Raw genomic sequence first — 17,636 nt, 5'->3', positions numbered from 1 at the left:
GTCTACCAATACGTTTGTGTTTAAGACCAAATATTATGTCCGTCCTGGACAGACTGTACGAGCTTAACGATGGTGTAAATGTTGCACAGCTCTTCCTTGTATTATGACGAATAATCATAGACCAGAGTCTCCGTATAAAGTTGTTTGTAACCTTTTTTATTTGAAAGTCATTCAAATGATTATGAGTAAAGGCACAAAGATGCAACTAAAAAAAAGTAAAAAAGATAAATAAAAATAAAGGCTCCAACTAATTAAAAAGACAAGAAAATGTCAAATTTAAAAGAACACAAAAAATCTGTCTTCAATGAGTGCAAATGGCAACTCAAAGCTATGTGCATATCTATTCTTGTACATGTGAAGCAACAACAAAAATAAGCTCAACATTGTGACAAAAATATATTATTACATGGTTAGATATGAATAAGTATCTTGTAAAATGAAAACACAAACTACAAAACGATTATCAACAAATATATTTAAAAAAAAATGCAAAAATCATTATTAAAAACGTGGATAAATGTATACAAAACATGTCAAAACAGTATTTGGGGCTTCAAGCTGTGAACTTGTCGGTGATGATGATGAAAATCTCCTGGTTGTGTCCCTGTGTTTTTACCAATCCTTCTGCTAACTAAGAGAAAAGTGTTGTGTCTTCTCAAGTGCAGACCACCTGAGATGAAAGTGAGTGCTAAATGAAATTACAGCAAAACAGAACAAAAAGACTCTGCCGGATCACAAAAAGATTATAAAGTGACCTCGAAAGACACAGTGCTGCCTCTTTCAGTAGCAGCTATTTATTGACATACTGTCATACTCGAAAGCTGCAAGTTGTCTGACATTTGTTTCATCACAGTTTATTATTATCAGGGCTTCTAAATATAAGTCTTAACACAATTTCACTCATTTTATAAATATGCCTCCTTTTTAAAACTCCTGCTGTCCGGACCCTTTCAAACATTTCCAAATCTGCCTGTGAGTGTACTAGGAGAAGAAGAGGAGGAAGACCTGATGTAGTAAAGACAGAGGAAAATGTTTGAAGAGAAAAGAGGGAGCCCGGCAGAGGGAGAGAGACAGTCCGTGGTTGGTCAAAGTTGTGGAGTTACAGAGGAGGAGGAGGAGGAGGAGGGAATGCTCCAGTGTGAAAAAGCAAATCAGAAGGAGCAAAAGCAGGAGTTCAGAGGAGCATAGAGTGAGACCATGAGACGGACAGGAGAGGAGGAAGGTGGAAGTTGGAAAGGGCACTTCATGATTCAGCCTCAGCGGGAGCAAAAAGTTAAGCGTGGAAGCAGCAACAGATGAAGTGAGGAAGCTACAGAGAGCGAGACAGAGGGGAGTGGTGGAAAAGTACGTGCGGAGGAGGTGGACACCGAGGGAGGAGGCTCTATTCCCCCACAGCTTCTCAGGATTTCCGTCCCTGGATGTTACCGCTGCTGCTGCTGCTGCTGCTCTAAGTGCCTTCAATCCAGGATCACCTTCTTCCATATCAGGAGCTGAATTTGGACAAAGAGAGAAGATGGGACAGGAAAGCTGAACTATGGGCGATCACATTATGTCAGTGCTTGACATGAGGATTATTGACTGCTGCGATGGGGACACAGCAACGGAAAAGGCTCGCTGGATGGTTTCAAACGTCTGAGGTCTCATTAGTAAACTTGTGCGTTTGGGCAGATTATAGTTGTTTGACCACATTTTTTGTTCAGCAATTCTTTTTCTCTCCCTTGACTGATTTTGTCTGATGCAGCCGAGACCAGAAAGTCCAGATTTTCCTCAGCCTGCAGATTGAGCGTTTTCTCTTTGTTTCTGTTTGCAATTTGAGGTTTAAGAAATTGCCCGTGTGGTTGCAGCAAACAATGGGCTAATTTATTTATGACTGCTAATGCTGTTTTGCCACTTTGTGGTGTGGAAGATGAGAAGACTTGGGTATTTAGTGTTGCCCGCTCGCATATTTTGTTCAATAGGTTAGTTGTATTCACTCAGACTTTCTCTCAGCTAATGGGAGCAAAGTCATGAAAATGGACACCGATTGTATACCACGTTCTCCCAAATGACATTTTCACCTGAAACCAAGATGTGATTTCCTGGTGTCAACTATGACGTGACGACTGATCGTTGTTGTTTGGATTAAAGAGGCAGAGCACAAAGGTGTGTCGTTGCTCCTGAGAGTTGTGGACAAGAAGAAAGTCTTGCAAAGTGACTCTAAACATCTACTTTAATGCTCCGTGATAGATGGCTTGTGACACAGCCCCCGTTCTCCCTCATGGATCCAGAGAGGGAGGTTTTCCATATATGTCGGCTTCCACATATTTTCCACTTCAACATCGGTGTTGACATTAGAGCAGCCTCTATCCAGTTCGCCGGCCTGGTTCTCATGCTGTGTCCTGGGCCTGGAAACAAACTCATGCGGGCAGCCACCGGCCAGATTGATTCCTTCTCGCCTCAAATCTGTTGAAAGCCACTGTTGTCGACTCGCTTTGCCCGGCACAAGTCCGGCCGGCCTGGGCTTTCCTTCGTCTCTCCCCCTGGGGGCCAGGCCTTTGTGTGCCGGCTTGGCCCTGAGCCACGCCACCCCCTCCATCCTGCAGTCATGGGGATCCAGGGCATGGAGCTGTTTGCCATCGGCGTGGTCATCATCCTTTTCATGGCAGTCCTCAAACAGTTTGGCATCCTGGAACCCATGTCATCGTTTGAAGGTAAGGGCCCACTGGAGGCCCTGCATACTGCTGCTGCTCTTACTAAACAAAGATAACTTCTCTATTAACAAGGTAGCACTTTAAGCACCATATAAACCTATAAGTATCTTCAACACTATGATTTAATCATATGTACTTAAAAAGACATTTGCAATTGTTTAAGGCAGTATAAAGTGTATGATTTTCTACTTTATGGCAACAGACTTTATTATACCGTTAAATCATAAGGCAGTAGTCTCTACTGGATGGGTTGTAAGTGTTGTACAAATGCTTACGTTTGTTTACATCATATGATCTTTTAGATTTATTTTCAACATTACATTTTCAAGGAGTGCATGAACTCTCAATAAAACACACCTAAATTATATCATTTTCAAAGCTTTTGGCCATGACTGTAGATGCTAAACACAATTAAAAAAGTTATATGTTCAAAGAAAAGTTTCTACTACATTTGAGGTGGGTACTCCCGGTACTGCATGGAGGGCCACAGCCTTGCGTGTTGTCAATGTTTTTCTGCTTCAACAAATTTGAATTAAATGAAGCACCGTGACGCTCTGCACAAAGATTGATAATAAGCCAATGAATCAGCTGCGTTGAAGCAGCGAGACATGAAAACATGTAGGATTGTGAAATTTCCGGAGTAAAAATCTAGTAAATCCCAATGTAATGTTGAGGATGTTTCTGATTTCAGTGATAAAAGTGAAGATATATTTTAAGAAATAAGTAAGAAAAAAAAAAAGCCACTGGCCACATACACATAATAAATAAGGAGTCACAGACAGGAATACGTTTTGTTTCAGGGTAACACTCAACTCCTTTGATTACAAAATGAATGAAGTAAATACAGCTGAATGAATAAATGTAGTGATTTTCAGTTTTCATTTCTGAAAAGGGCAATAATTATTGTTGATAGTTTTCAGATATATAATGTTGATATGTTTTTTAAGTTTTGTGTTTAGTTATCATATCTGACTTTATTTTGTGAGCACAGTTTTAGTGGATCTCTATTGTGTGTGTCTAATATTGTTTTTATGATGATGATAATAATAATGATAATAATAATATATATTATTGTTGTTGTTGTTATTATTATAATTATAATAAAATGGTCGGTTTAATATAAAGTTGTATAAATGTGTATATATCCCTTTAAAATATGATGGTCTAAACCAACTGTTTGTCAGTTAAATTATAGGCTTAAAAGTACCAGAGTGGAAAGAACATGTTCATGCACATGTACCAACAATAACCCAATAATAAGAAAATGAACCCAAGCAGTTTTTTCTTCCACTTTTAATGGAGACACTCTTTAGGTACTGATGCACAGTTTGTTGATACTTTAACTCACCTAAGAATCTTTTAAATACTAATTCAAAACTTGTTCCACGTGATGATACTTTTCTTTATATTTACCATTACAATGATAGCTATCAACATGCCAGAGTTAAACACAAAAGTGAGATGAAATGTCTCTTCTGTTTGTAGCATTTAATGGTTTTATTAAAGTCCAAAGGTCATTACACCTTAGTTACCCTGTTTACAGCAGATATTGTACATTGTACTAGAGACGACGTACATGAATCCATCACTGTTAAAAAAGACTTTCCAAAGCTCAGGATGCGTCCATATTGTTCTCTCTGCTGTGTATTTCCACCCATTCCCTGTTAAAAGCAACACTTGCCCCCTTTAATGTATATGCACTCTAAGTGTAGTGCCATTAATGTTTGTTTAACATCTATAAATACACTATTAGTTTGGGACTATCAGCAAATCTGTGTAATGCCATCCTCATCATCATCTTTCGGAGGAGGAGGAGGAGGAGGATGAGGGTTAAGGGGGAGTTTTGTTTTGCCTGCTAAGGGTTATGCCATAAAGCGTGGTTGGCCCAATAGACATTGTGCACATTTGGGACTGTAAAAGAGACATCAGATACTGCTGTTTGAATGATGCAGTTCCCTTTGATGAGAGTTTTGGGCTGAAGGCCAGCCAGTCAGAGTGCCCTGCCGTCAGTGTGCCAAGACAATTACAGCCGGAAGGCTCCAGTCGGCACATTAGTGCTTCTCATATGGCTCGGCATCATAAGTAATAAATTCAACAAAAACGCCAGTAATGTCCTTTCATAATTTATCACTCCTCTCAATCTCTCCAATCTTCAATTCCACCATGAGCACCCCCCCCCCCCCACCCCCTCCTCACTCCACCAACCCCCCCCCCCCCCCCCCCCCCCCCACCCCCACCCCACGCCCTGCCTCTGTGACAGGGCTTACACCCCGGTATAGCATTACTTCACATCAATTATACATGCAGTATCGAACAGGTTTTCTCTGAGGCTGCCTAAAAATGGAGTCCGGAGTACTCCTCCAGGACCCTGAAGGACACTGGCCATTCCTCAGTAGCCTCCAAAATTCACCTCACCTCCCAGCGAGACTCACTCGCTTACCGCAGCGTCATTATCTCACCTGAGGCCAGATCGTCTTCTACTAATCCTGTTTTACTGTCTGGCATAAGATTATTTCTGTGTTCAGTGAAGAGTATTTATATCAAAGGGCCGTCATACTTTACGGAATCCACAGGTGCACATGTTGTCCTCTGTGCTTTCTGACCTTTGACAAAAATGGCATCCAAATCGCCGCCGTGCCATAATTATTGACTGACTGATACAATTTGCTGGGAGTCTCTGACTCAAATCTGTGTTTTTGTTTTTCATAATTTGTTTACTGTCAGTCAAAGATGTTGCATCGTAGAGACTACCAAGATCATTGAGCTGTTTTACAAACGCACTACCTCATTATATGTGTGGAGTATTGTGGGTAGTCGTCGGGTAATTTTTTTTAATGTGATCTGAACACTGTTGGAAGACGTGTTACTTCTTATCAAATCCAGTGTATTTCCTGAAGTGATGTTCATTCATTTCTCCATATGGATCGATTCAACATTTTGTCAGTCCCATTCTCACCTGTGGGCAGTTTTACATTGATCAATTAGCCTAAAACACCCTGTGGCAGGAAACCAGATAAATCCCACACTGGCAAATAGAAAACATGCTAATTCTACAGAGACAGCCGCCTGAACCAGACTTTTAACAGGAAAAATCTTCTCATGGATACTCGCAACTACACCACTGTGCAGCATGGAAATTATGTCAAGAAAACATAAAAAACTTCCACATGTTCAGACTTTGCTGATCAATCAATTAACTTGCTCATATAGTTGCTCACATTTTCATGTTTTCAGGTAATGTTGATACTTTGTGAATGTTTTTGTTGTTTTTATCATAAAAATTTAAACAAATATAAAAGAAATGTAAATTCTCCTTAAAAAATTGTCAATAACTGACCTGTATATTTAAAATCGCCCGAAAAATAAAGCAGTTTGATGTTTAAATGTGATTTAACTAACCCGTCTCACAACGATCAAACTCCAGCTCACATCAAGTGACATCACATCACTATCCAAGAGCCAATATCAAATCTTATTTAACTGTTTCCATGCAAAACATTTGAGCTACAGACAAAGCGTGAAACATGAAAATGAAAGTCTCTATGGATGCTTAATATTTCCCAGTAACACACTTTCTAAAAATAATACTGTTAAGTTCAGTGCTTCGTTCTATTTTATCACTGTTAATATTCACCCGATGATAGTTTATTGATATTATTTCCAAATGCTATAAAACTGAATGAAAAGTGGTTTAAGAGCTGATGAGTTGTAGCTCTTCCAAACGTTAACATGGATTATTCTGCTCACGTGTGCAATGTTGTGAAACAGGTTAGGGAAACGACCTCTGGTGTTTTCCTTGTTGTTTTCTCCCCTTGTAATCTGTGTTTTCACTCTGAGCATGATCACAAACCGTAAATGGTTGCGATTAAATGTACTATAATCTACTACTACACTCTGATATGAAACGGTAAGAATGGCAGTAACATTGCATCTCCCAAAATTAGTTGATTTCAAATCCTTCTCCTAAAGTTTTTGATGTGTTGGAGACTTGTTAAAGGTACACATACACAGTGAGAGTTTCTCAACAGTCGTCCAGAACATGAGTTTAAGATGTGCACATGAAAGATGATTTGAAAATGACAGCACAAAACTCAAAACAAATATATATTGTGTGCGCGTGTGTGCACGTGTGTGTGTGTGTGTGTGTGTGTGTGTGTGTGTGTGTGTGTGTGTGTGTGTGTGTGTGTGTGTGTGTGTGTGTGTGTGTGTGTCTGAATGCCTAAAGTTCAGATAAATGATTGTATCCAAACAAACCCGCTGGCCTTTGATGGTTGCTTCACTCTGCTGCTCGACAATGTCGATTTTGGGCTCAGTCCAGCTCGGGCCTATTTTGGGATGATATCAATGTCAGAAGCAGCCTTGTCTTTATAGATATATGAGCCCTATTTTTGAGGCAGTGTGATAGCCATATGTGGTGTTTTGTACTCCACATTGGACTCTTGTTCAGCAGTACAGTGTAAATAAAGATGAGGCAGGAATTTCTTCTTCTGAGACTCATTGGCTCATTTCCATATTTGACAGTTTTAGATCTCCTAACTTGGCATTGATACTCTTGTAAATGATATCATCCGTCCTTTTAACAAGTAAAACTAAAGCATTCATAATTCAAATAGTTATAAAGCATAACATAAAAACACTCATTGTTTCCAGCACGTGTCGCAAGATTATAACAATGAAATTGATGTTTAGTAGATCATATTATTAGATGTTGTCTTATTAGATCCAATAAAAAAAATCAGTAAGCACTTTTTATTAGCCACTTCATGGAAGAAATCCAAATTGTGTTTGTAGACTGTGCATCAGCTAATGATGAACTATTATACAACCGTCAACAAGTCATAGATAGAGATATATAGTTTGACAGCACCGAGACACTTAGTCCACCTCACAAATGTCTTTAACATTACAAACAATAACTAAAATGATCTCATTAGCATAAAACTGTAAATAATAGAAATACAAAATAAATGTCAAAAGTATTTAATCTATAGTATTGCAGATATACAGGATTGACGAAAAGTGGGGAAAAACATGTCTTGATGAGCAACAATCACTTTGTGGTGTACTGGCTGCACAAAATAATAATATAATGAAGAAATCAGTTGTTCAAGATTGTTCTGTCCACAGTGTAATTTTTCTTTATGAACTAGGTTTTTATGTCTCAATCTATTGTTTATTTCAAATATACAGACAAATGTGAAAGGGTTAACAAGCAATGTGGTGATTAATAACGACTACATGTTAAAAATGTTATACAAATCAACACATTTAAGCTTTGCCAATTGTTTACATAAGAATCATTAAAAAAACTAAAAAAACAATGACTGTCCACAGTGGAGTGTTACAATTCATTCATGAATCGCATTCATTTTTATCATGGAATAACTTATAATAATATGTGGCCCCATAATTTAACAATGGATTTGCACACAATGTAATAATGTATTTTGTGTCCATGCTTCAGGCTCCAGCGCCTCTTGCTGTGGTCACTCTGCAGTGAACAGCAGAGGGCATCAGAGACCAAAGTGAGTTTTGAACAAGTGTGACAGTGCCCCAGGGAGCCTGTGCTCACGCTTTCTCTTTATTACACAAGTGTGTGACAGCACTGCACAAAGTTAATGCAAGATTAAATCTGTTCTAAGGACCCCGAGAGACACCGGGGTACAATTAGAAAGTGGATCACAGTGCTGAGTGGAAAAATGAGATTCAGGACACCTGTGAGCGTCTCGTTCCTTAAAGGCAGACTGTTTCTCATACGTCGTTTTAAGCAAAGAAGATTTAAATACTCTACTTACTTGGTAGTAATCCGGGCTCTCCCAAACTGCCTCCATGTGTTCGCTTCATTCTAATTATTATTTTGTGTCACAATATGGAAAAATGTCACTTTTTCTCGCTCCTCAGGAGTTCACAGGTTAACTACAAGAAATAACGTGGATGGTGAGAGGATTTAGAGGAGTATCAATCATTTGTACTGTGTTGGGTTCAGGATATGCTATAATGATTTGTCATTCGGCATTTGTTTTCCTTCTTTGAGGGTTTTTGACAGCAGCTACAGGAATATTGTTCATTGGAGGGACCCAAACTATGAGCAGCCTGAAAGCCTAAACATGTGGTTCCCGAGTATTTGAAGCGTCCTCTCTATCTGATTGGATTTCCCGTGGATTAATGTGGTAGTCTAGATTTGGGGGGGGATTTCTGTCTCACTCCATCTCTCACTCTCTGTGGAGGTATTTTCACAGCTTTAATCAGAACTACGTGACCTTGATGAAGGAGCTGGATCATCACACCCTGCTCTTATCTGAGGGAAGAAAAAAAAAAAAACATGCTGAAAGATCCATTAGTGTTTGACAGCGCACGGCAGGGAAAAAAAGCAGTCAATTAAAAAGGGAGAAGGGGGGAGCTAAATAGAGTAAGAGATTTGGCAGAGGGAAAAAAAAAAAGTGACAGAGCGATGAGTGAGTGACACTGTTTCGGAGACGGGAAGAGAAGAGCGGGAGCGAAGGGAGAGATGGATTGAATGTGATGTGCGCGGAAAGTCCAGCGATGTGAATGTAGACAAAACAAGAAAAGGGATCAAGATTGAGGACGAGGGGAAGATGAGTGTGAGATGGGAGACGGAGGGACTCCAGACGGTGGGCATCGTCTGCCTGGTGATCATGTTTCTCAAGCTGATGCACCTGCTGGGCCTGATCGACATCACCGAGACCGGTGAGGCAACCCACTAGAGGGGCAGTGTGGATGAAGAGAGGCATGGAGAGCGTGGAGGCTAGAGAAACCTTTCTTTCTGACTTTCAACCACTCGTGGATGTTTGTCGATGTTGTTTAGCCTAATTCGAACACTGATGGATCATTGTAAGCGGAGTAGAAGTGGCTGTGAAGTGCTTAGGACATTAATCGAGTTATCTGGAAATTGAAGTTTAGTCCTGAGTCCTATTTTTTTTCTGAATCAAAGCAGCTGTGCATTGTAAAGTTTAGTGAGTGTTGCTAGAATAGCAGTAAAAAGTCTGTGTTTTCTGATATTTTCCGGCGTGCATGAATCCACGTCAGGATTGACTATGCCTGGACGGTAGCAGCATCGCAACATAAAATACAGGCTCATGTTTTTAGTATGGATATTTCTCACTGGTTTGTTTTTAGATGAAGTTGAATCAGTTCATTGTTAACTGAAGGGATTTTTAAAACAAATTTTTTTGATCAAAAAATGTGTTTATAGCTTTATGCTATATCCTCATGCCTCAGTTAGATTTTGATATAAAACTATGTACCTGTGCAATCAGTCTTCAGAACGGACGTCTTGTGAGAATTAGTTTTTACACAGTTCTGTCTGATAGTGCCAAGCTTTTACACTTATTTCAATTAAGTTAAATTCAGATTTCATTCATATCACACTAATAACTACAATGCCATCTACAGCCACTTAACATGCAGGTCAATTAACATGCAAAGAAGACAAAAACACAGTGAAAGCAATAATCTCAGCAAAATAGGCAATATATTCTGACAAATATACCTGATACCTCTTTGTTTGACTGTGTTCTGCTTTATAATCAGAAGATGACAAAATACTACTGAACTAATTTTGATCCTGAATATATTTCTAAACAATTAACAGGATAAACAATTATCTTTTATGGCATACCTTCAAGTTTTATTGGTAGGGGTTACCACTAAAATCCTTCTTTTTTAAATGACCAAGTCTAAGTAAACCTTTACATTATTTAGCTTGTATATTTTTTGTTTGTTAACTAAGTTAATTAGTTCCTCAGTGAGGAGGCTGCATATGACTTCTTTTTTTCCACTGCCAATATTAATATGAGGGTGTCTCCTTGGTTACATTGTTCTCTCCAACACTGGTTTATTGTCGCTATTAAGCAATTCAACACAATCAAAAGTGGCTCAGTTGTTTATCTCAAGAACAATGGCATCTCAGCATCAGCATTTATCACATTGAGTGTCATATTTATTCCTCTTTTTTCAGTGGATAAATATACTGACATGTCTTAAAAATGGAATCTGTTGATATTGCTTCCAGGTTGGAGTTTTGTTTTTGTCTCCTTTGTGGCACCAAATTAATCCTTTAGCAACAGCCTGAATTTGCATACAACTCTTATTATATCTCACCTTTCGTTCCCTTCTTGGTGGTTTGACTTGTGTTGCTCTACTGGATGTTTTATCAAAATAATGTTGAGTCCTCTCCTCAGAGTCCCCAGCACCCGTCCTAATAACTCTCTCAGCGTCTGATCTGACTTGACTTGTTTTCTTTTTGTTTTTTTTCCTTCCTCTTACTGTCACTCTATCACTGTTCTCCATTTACTCTCTTCCACTCCATCTCGATGTCAACATCCTTCCTTCTCTGTTCTCTCTGTCTAAAGATGGTAAGTATGTGACAGCAGAAACTCAACTCACATGGAGAAAAGTTCCCTCCTTTTTTTCAAAGCCCCTCCCCCCCCAGTAGTGCCGTGCTTTCTCTTAGTGTGTGTGAACTGGTGACTAATCATACTGCAAAACTTGTTAATTGTGATTTAAGGACAAAGTGTCTTTGATTTTCTCAAATTTAGATGTTTCAATAATGACATTTTTGAAAGAGGACACAAATCAATTGAAATTTAGTGACATTTCCGCCATAAAGAAAGTACCCTCCTTTTCTTAAAAAAAAAAAAAGAGAGAGAGATTCCCCCTTTTGCCTGCATTTTTCTCCTTTTTTTTTTTTTCAAGCCTCTCTTGAAATCGCACGTTTTCCCGACCTGCCCTTCAAATCCCTCCTGTTAAATGTGCGAACCCACCCTTCTCCCCAAATGTTGACCTGCATCCACTCACTCAAAGCCCTCCCATTCCTCCCTCCTTTTCTCCCCATTTCTCCCCCCTGATATCACTTCTCTTCCTTTCCTTCTTTCTACCCCCCCCCCCCCCCTTTCCTGTTTGTCTATCCATCCCTTTGTCTCTCTGTCTCTTTCTCCCACAGACAGCAGTGACAGTGACTTGGAGCTGTCGACTGTGCGTCACCAGCCGGAGGGGCTGGACCAGCTGCAGGCTCAGACCAAGTTCACCAGGAAGGAGCTTCAGTCCCTGTATCGAGGCTTTAAGAATGTACGTCTGGCTCCAGCCACTGGCTCCAGCCCCCTCAAGCCACCATTGATGTGTTTCGTACAGACCTGTTTTGTTCCGGTACATTTTATTTTCTTTCCCTTCTATCTTGAACAGGAGTGTCCCAGCGGCCTGGTTGATGAGGAGACATTCAAGACCATCTATTCTCAGTTCTTTCCCCAAGGAGGTTAGCCATTTAAACATTCTCACTTCTGTCTTTTCTTGTCAGGGACACTACGGAAATGAACATCCATGGAGGAGGGGGCGGAAGTATGCAGCTTGTCTAAACTTCTAACAGAATTAATGAATGTAGGAGGGGACCACTTGGTTGTGGCTATTGTAGTGGGAACGTGAAATTCATCAAGCACTGATGTCATCAAATGCAGGAAGTTGAAGTAAAAAATAATAATCAGGTGCAACACAGACTGCTTAAAGATCTACTTGTCACTTCTGGAAACCTGTATCAACAGCTGATAAAAAGATTTTTTCTCTCATTGGTTTTTTATCTGTGCTTTGATAGAAGAAAAAAAAATTATAAACATTGTGAATTTGTCTGTCCCCTTGTCCACAGATGCAACGACCTACGCTCACTTCCTCTTCAATGCATTCGACATCGACAGGAATGGTTCAATCCGCTTTGAGGATTTTGTCATTGGCCTGTCGGTGTTGCTCAGAGGCTCAGTCACAGAGAAGCTCAACTGGGCTTTCAACCTCTACGACATAAATAAGGACGGCTACATCACTAAAGAGGTACATGTTCTTTACAGGATCTGCAGCTCTCTGTCCAAAAAAAGTGACAAGAAACCAAAGAGATGTCACATCATTTTATATTCTGTAAAGAGAGTGTAAGACTGACACTGGGGCCAACATGACACACGAGGCACTGTCCTGTCCAGTAAACATAAGGTGAGCAAATAATGATTAAAAACATGCTGACAAGAGACATACCCAAGAGTTATGTGCCCAAAATACTGACAGTACAGTAGCATTTGTTTTTTATAATACATTATTCCCAATGACGGTCATCACAAGGTGACACACACACACGCTATGTGCCGGCTTTGCACTTTTATTTACAAACGCAATGGAGTGTCTGAACACAAAAACGGTAATAGCGCATCCAACCACTCAGGTTTAAAGGTCAGCTATGAATCACAAGATCATAGGAATGCTGTTGGGATGTTTTTGCATTACATGATGTCGACCCTGAAAACAAAACGGGGGGCGGGGTTACTAGATGTGTGAACTGTGAAATTGTGTTGGCAAGTGGTGCGCTACATTGCACCATAGCAGCATTATGCACTCCTGAAACTATTTCACATATTTAACCCAGATGCTTCACAAATTTCTTCACTTTCACTCACAAGTATTTATAAGTCCAAATTGTTCAGGCTACACTCTGGCTAAGTCATAAATCCATTATAGGACAAACACAGAGAGTCACACACTACTATTTAGTCAACATTTAACCGCAAATATTTTTGGACTGTGGGAGGAAAGAAGAATACCAGGAGAAGACAGCTCAGGGAAAACATGCATACTTTACACAGAAAGACCCGCAGAGGATGAACATTTCCACTCCTAAGGCGAGATTGCTTACCAATACACTGCTATGCTTCCCGTTACATCAAGTGGCGTCAACATTTGGATGTTGGTTCACATGGAAATCTGCTTGTTTTCGGCAGTTTCATTTGATTTCTCTTTTGTGATTTTTGGCTTTTGAGTCAAATGTGTTGCAGACATTTAAATGAATGAATGGCTGTAAGACATTTAGGGTGAATGAGGGTGTATGTTCCAATCCAGTGACAATCATAGCCTAATAATTCTGTGCAACAGTATTTGCCATGTAGTTGTTCACACTGAAATACTGTCTTAAGAGAGACAAAACCTGAATTGTTCTTTCCTAACTGTTCAGGTTTACGCTTCATTGACAATTTCAATCAAGTAAGAGAACAGGTGTTGTTAAAAAATTAAGTTAATGATCAAAAAATCGAACTTACCTAATAACTGTGCAAACAGTGTGAATTATGACATTTTGCAGGGACAAAAGTTAATTTATCAGCCCTGCAGTTCCATACCAGTGTAATCTCTTTGCTGGTTTGAGGGCAGATCTGTGTTTCTAAAATGACCTTTAGTCACATGTCATGTGCTTATAAATGAGTTATTCCTTCCTTTTTCTCTTCTTGTTTTTAGGAGATGCTGGCAATTATGAAGTCAATCTATGACATGATGGGGAGGTACACCTACCCTTGTGTTCGGGACGACGCCCCCTCTGAGCACGTCGACAAGTTCTTCCAGGTTCTAAAAAAAACTCCAAATCAAACAGTAAATATATGTAAAGAATTCGCTTCCTGAAAGTGCGCCGACTGATGTGTACTTCTGTATCTCTCTCATATTCCCTCCCTCTGCTTGGCCCAGAAAATGGACAGAAACCGAGATGGTGTCGTTACAATTGAAGAGTTCATTGAGACCTGTCAGAAGGTGACTCACTTCCCCACTCAGACACGATGTTCTGAACGATCAAAAATGAACTCAGTCACTCACTATCACATGCACTATAACACAGGTCGGGGTCCTTGTCTCTGTGCCAGCGTGAATGATTTCACTGGCTAATCATTCACTGGCAAACATGATGCACCTTCACAGTTACAGTAAAGCATCGCTCATGCTTCTGGGGACCATCACACCTCTCTTGGATTACATTCAGACCACTACTTCCTTTCATTAAAACATATTTATAAATTTTTTTTTTTTTATCAATTTTGCCTTTAATAATGTCACCTTATCCTCAACTGTTTCTACATAGACATCATACGTGGAGAGAAAATTAAATATTCATTTCATTTCTTTACACTTGAGGTTCTCATAGCTATTATAGTATCATTATGAGTATCATTTGAACAACAGTGGAGGATTTGAAGACATTATTAACATGATGCCTCTCTGATCAATGGCTTTTTGGCTCGCCCATCCATCTATGCCTTTCTTGGAAACATGACGCATTGCCTCTAAATTAGTCACACTCTCACTGTCATTACAAAATGCACCAGTTAAGTGTTGATGTCCAAACATAAAGGTCCCAGGGACGGTGTGTTTGTTCCATATTTTGTCAGGGTATTACTTCAGGAAGTCTGTGTTATTTACCACTCATTAGTCTTCACCACCTGTTTTATATACAGTACATCTCAAAAGACTTTTCCCATTTTTGCTTCAGTCGTGGTGAAGGCACACAATCATGAGGAGGTGGTTTTGCAACTAGAAATCACCCTTTTCCTCATTTATCCTGCTATCATGAGCAATTTAGAAGGAGATTTATGCTGTCATTCATGTTGGCTTTGATTGTTCTATTACCGGGGAATGTTTTACTCATATGAATCAATATGGTGAGCTATTTACTTTAGTTTGATTCAACTATGTATATAGTTTACCCTGTGCAACAAATGTTGTGCAACTTTTCAGATGTTTAAAAAATAATGTGCAAAAATTAGCATCGGCGATTTTCTCTCAATGTTTCACTAAAGTACATATCAATTCAAATATGAAGCATTCAGATTTTTTTTTCTTGCCAGAAAGTTGCAACTTATTTACACTTTACTGTGAGTAATTACAATAAACATGAAGATAAAATGTGTATAAAAAAATCATAAACCCAAGCAATTGTGCACTGATAAACAACATGAGATTGCTAGAATTTGTTTAAAAAAAAATTAAGGTTTCTGTGGCCACACGTAAACACCGTCTATGTATGTTTTAAAAAGTATTTGAAAAAACCTGCTATAGACCTAATACTATTCTTTGCCTTTCTTCCAGGACGAGAACATCATGAACTCCATGCAGCTGTTTGAAAATGTGATATGAGGAAGCAAGAACTCTCCGTTGTTTTCCTGCATTAGCACAACTCACATGTAAACACAGCACAGTCATGCACCTCGCCCCGCCCTCAAACTCTACACTAAAGACATCCTGGTACATAATGTAGCGACTGTGTGGATACTGGAGAATACTTCTTCCGTCCTCTCACCACGCTCCCGTTAGCTGCATCTTGCAACTGCTCCTGGATTGCTGTACTCAGATAATTGAGAGCTTCCTGGGTAAATGTGTCTGCAAATGATGAAACACAAGAGCACATTGTGCTTTAACCATCGAACAAAAGAAATCAAGGAATGTAGATGCTTACAATAACCCACTGACCTGAACCCACGTGGATACAAGCTTGAACACGAGAAATATTCACACCCACATACACACAAACCGTCAGTCTCCTTGAGAGTTTTAGACCACCGGATGAAGTATTACAATATCACATTGACACACAAAAAAGAGAGCATGTTTATCATGAAATATGTGATGTAAAATTTGCTTGCACTACAATTTTATGACTATGTATTATATGCGCCTGAGGAAAAAAAAGGCACTGTAGATACCTGCACTTGATACACCACTGATGGAAACCAGAGGGTATGTATATATGTATAATTAATAGTTATATTCTGCATTGTGATGGTCTCATGTGTTGCACTGAGTGATGGAATAGGACCAGGATTGAATATTTGTTCAACAAAACTGTGATACTCAGATTATCATCATGTTTAGTAAGCGTTACTCACAGAAATTGAATGGACTATTAAGATATTTCTCTTTTTTTTTGTATTTTGGACTGCTCTGTTTAGCTGGTCAGGTTTGAAATGTGAGTCTGTACAGTACTGGGAATAAACAAAAAGACCTGCTAAAGGAGTCATCCTGCTGAATTATGTCTTTGTCTTGTTTCTCCAGTATCTGCAAGCATGCTGACTCAAAGTGCTACAGTATTATGTACAGTAGGACATATGTGATGTCAGTTTATTAAAACCTCTGTCAACAGCCATTATTTGTCTTTTTTTTTAACGTGTCCCATCACAATATTTCACCACCAAACAGAAACTGTAAAGCAGCAGAAATTGGCTGGAAAAAAACATGACAACATCCAGTAGGGCTGCACAAAATATTGCAGATGTATCATTACAGCAGGATTGACTTGCATGATTCACATATCGCAAAATGCTGACTGAACAGCAATAAATAAGATTTCCACCCATTGTGTATTCATGCTGTGAAAATTCAAAATGACAATCGCAAATATGAAGGAAAATCATGCTGAATCATGATTAATTCACAAGAATTGTATGATTAACGTAAAAAAAACTGTTAGCTTGTGAACCGCCTTAATTGCCGTATTTCATATCTTGATAATTATCAAATTAATTTATTTGAATTATATGGTTTAAAAAAATACATTTGTTTTTAAGAAAACGTCAATGACTCTAAAATATCTCATGTTGGGGAGGTTAAAGTGGTGGATAAAGTGCTTGAGTAAATATACTTTCCATTACTGCTTGCAGATTCATCCCCACTTACCGAACCTTTTGCCAACTGGGTTATGAGAGCATTACATGTGTCGTTTGAGGCCAATAAAAGCAGTATGAAGAAACAACCATCGGGTGGCACTGTGGCGAATAACAAAACTGCATGGCAAAAAGGCGCAATGAAAGACCTTATTTTAACACTGTTTGGAATACAGTGAGCGTGCTGGATGGGCATCTGCACAGCAGAGGAAAAAAACAGAGCGCTTATGCAAGTGAGGTTATGATTACAGGGATGGTCGGCGGTCCTGTCACAGACATCTTCGCAGGGAGGGAGGCTGTGACGCCAGCACCAGCCCGCCTCTTCACTGGCCGAGCCGCCTCTCCTGGGCGGGGCGAGAGGTAGGCCCCTGACGTCACTCGTTATGTGCGCATGCGTGGTGACGGACGTCAACCCCCGTGGCTTTATGAAAGTCGAAATCCCTCCATGGGCATCGCGTCGGGCAGCAGCCACAAAACGCGT

General features: G+C 39.5%; 1 protein-coding gene across 1 annotated transcript; it reads left to right on the top strand.

Annotated features, from left to right (window-relative positions):
• The first annotated feature begins 1,191 nt into the window (after positions 1-1,191).
• On the top strand, positions 1,192-16,638 carry kcnip3b (Kv channel interacting protein 3b, calsenilin). The gene is made up of 7 exons (XM_080498996.1): positions 1,192-2,690; positions 11,653-11,777; positions 11,892-11,961; positions 12,346-12,524; positions 13,968-14,072; positions 14,193-14,255; positions 15,585-16,638. The coding sequence occupies exons 1-7, from the start codon at positions 2,585-2,587 to the stop codon at positions 15,630-15,632; spliced, it is 696 nt and encodes a 231-aa protein (XP_080355122.1). The 5' UTR covers positions 1,192-2,584; the 3' UTR covers positions 15,633-16,638.
• Positions 16,639-17,636: the final 998 nt, after the last annotated feature.

Source organism: Blennius ocellaris (genome assembly GCF_963422515.1).
Source record: "Blennius ocellaris genome assembly, chromosome: 7".
Taxonomy (NCBI): Eukaryota; Metazoa; Chordata; class Actinopteri; order Blenniiformes; family Blenniidae; genus Blennius; species Blennius ocellaris.
The sequence above is the reverse complement of the archived record's forward strand: the minus strand, read 5'-3'. Positions and strand labels throughout refer to the sequence as shown.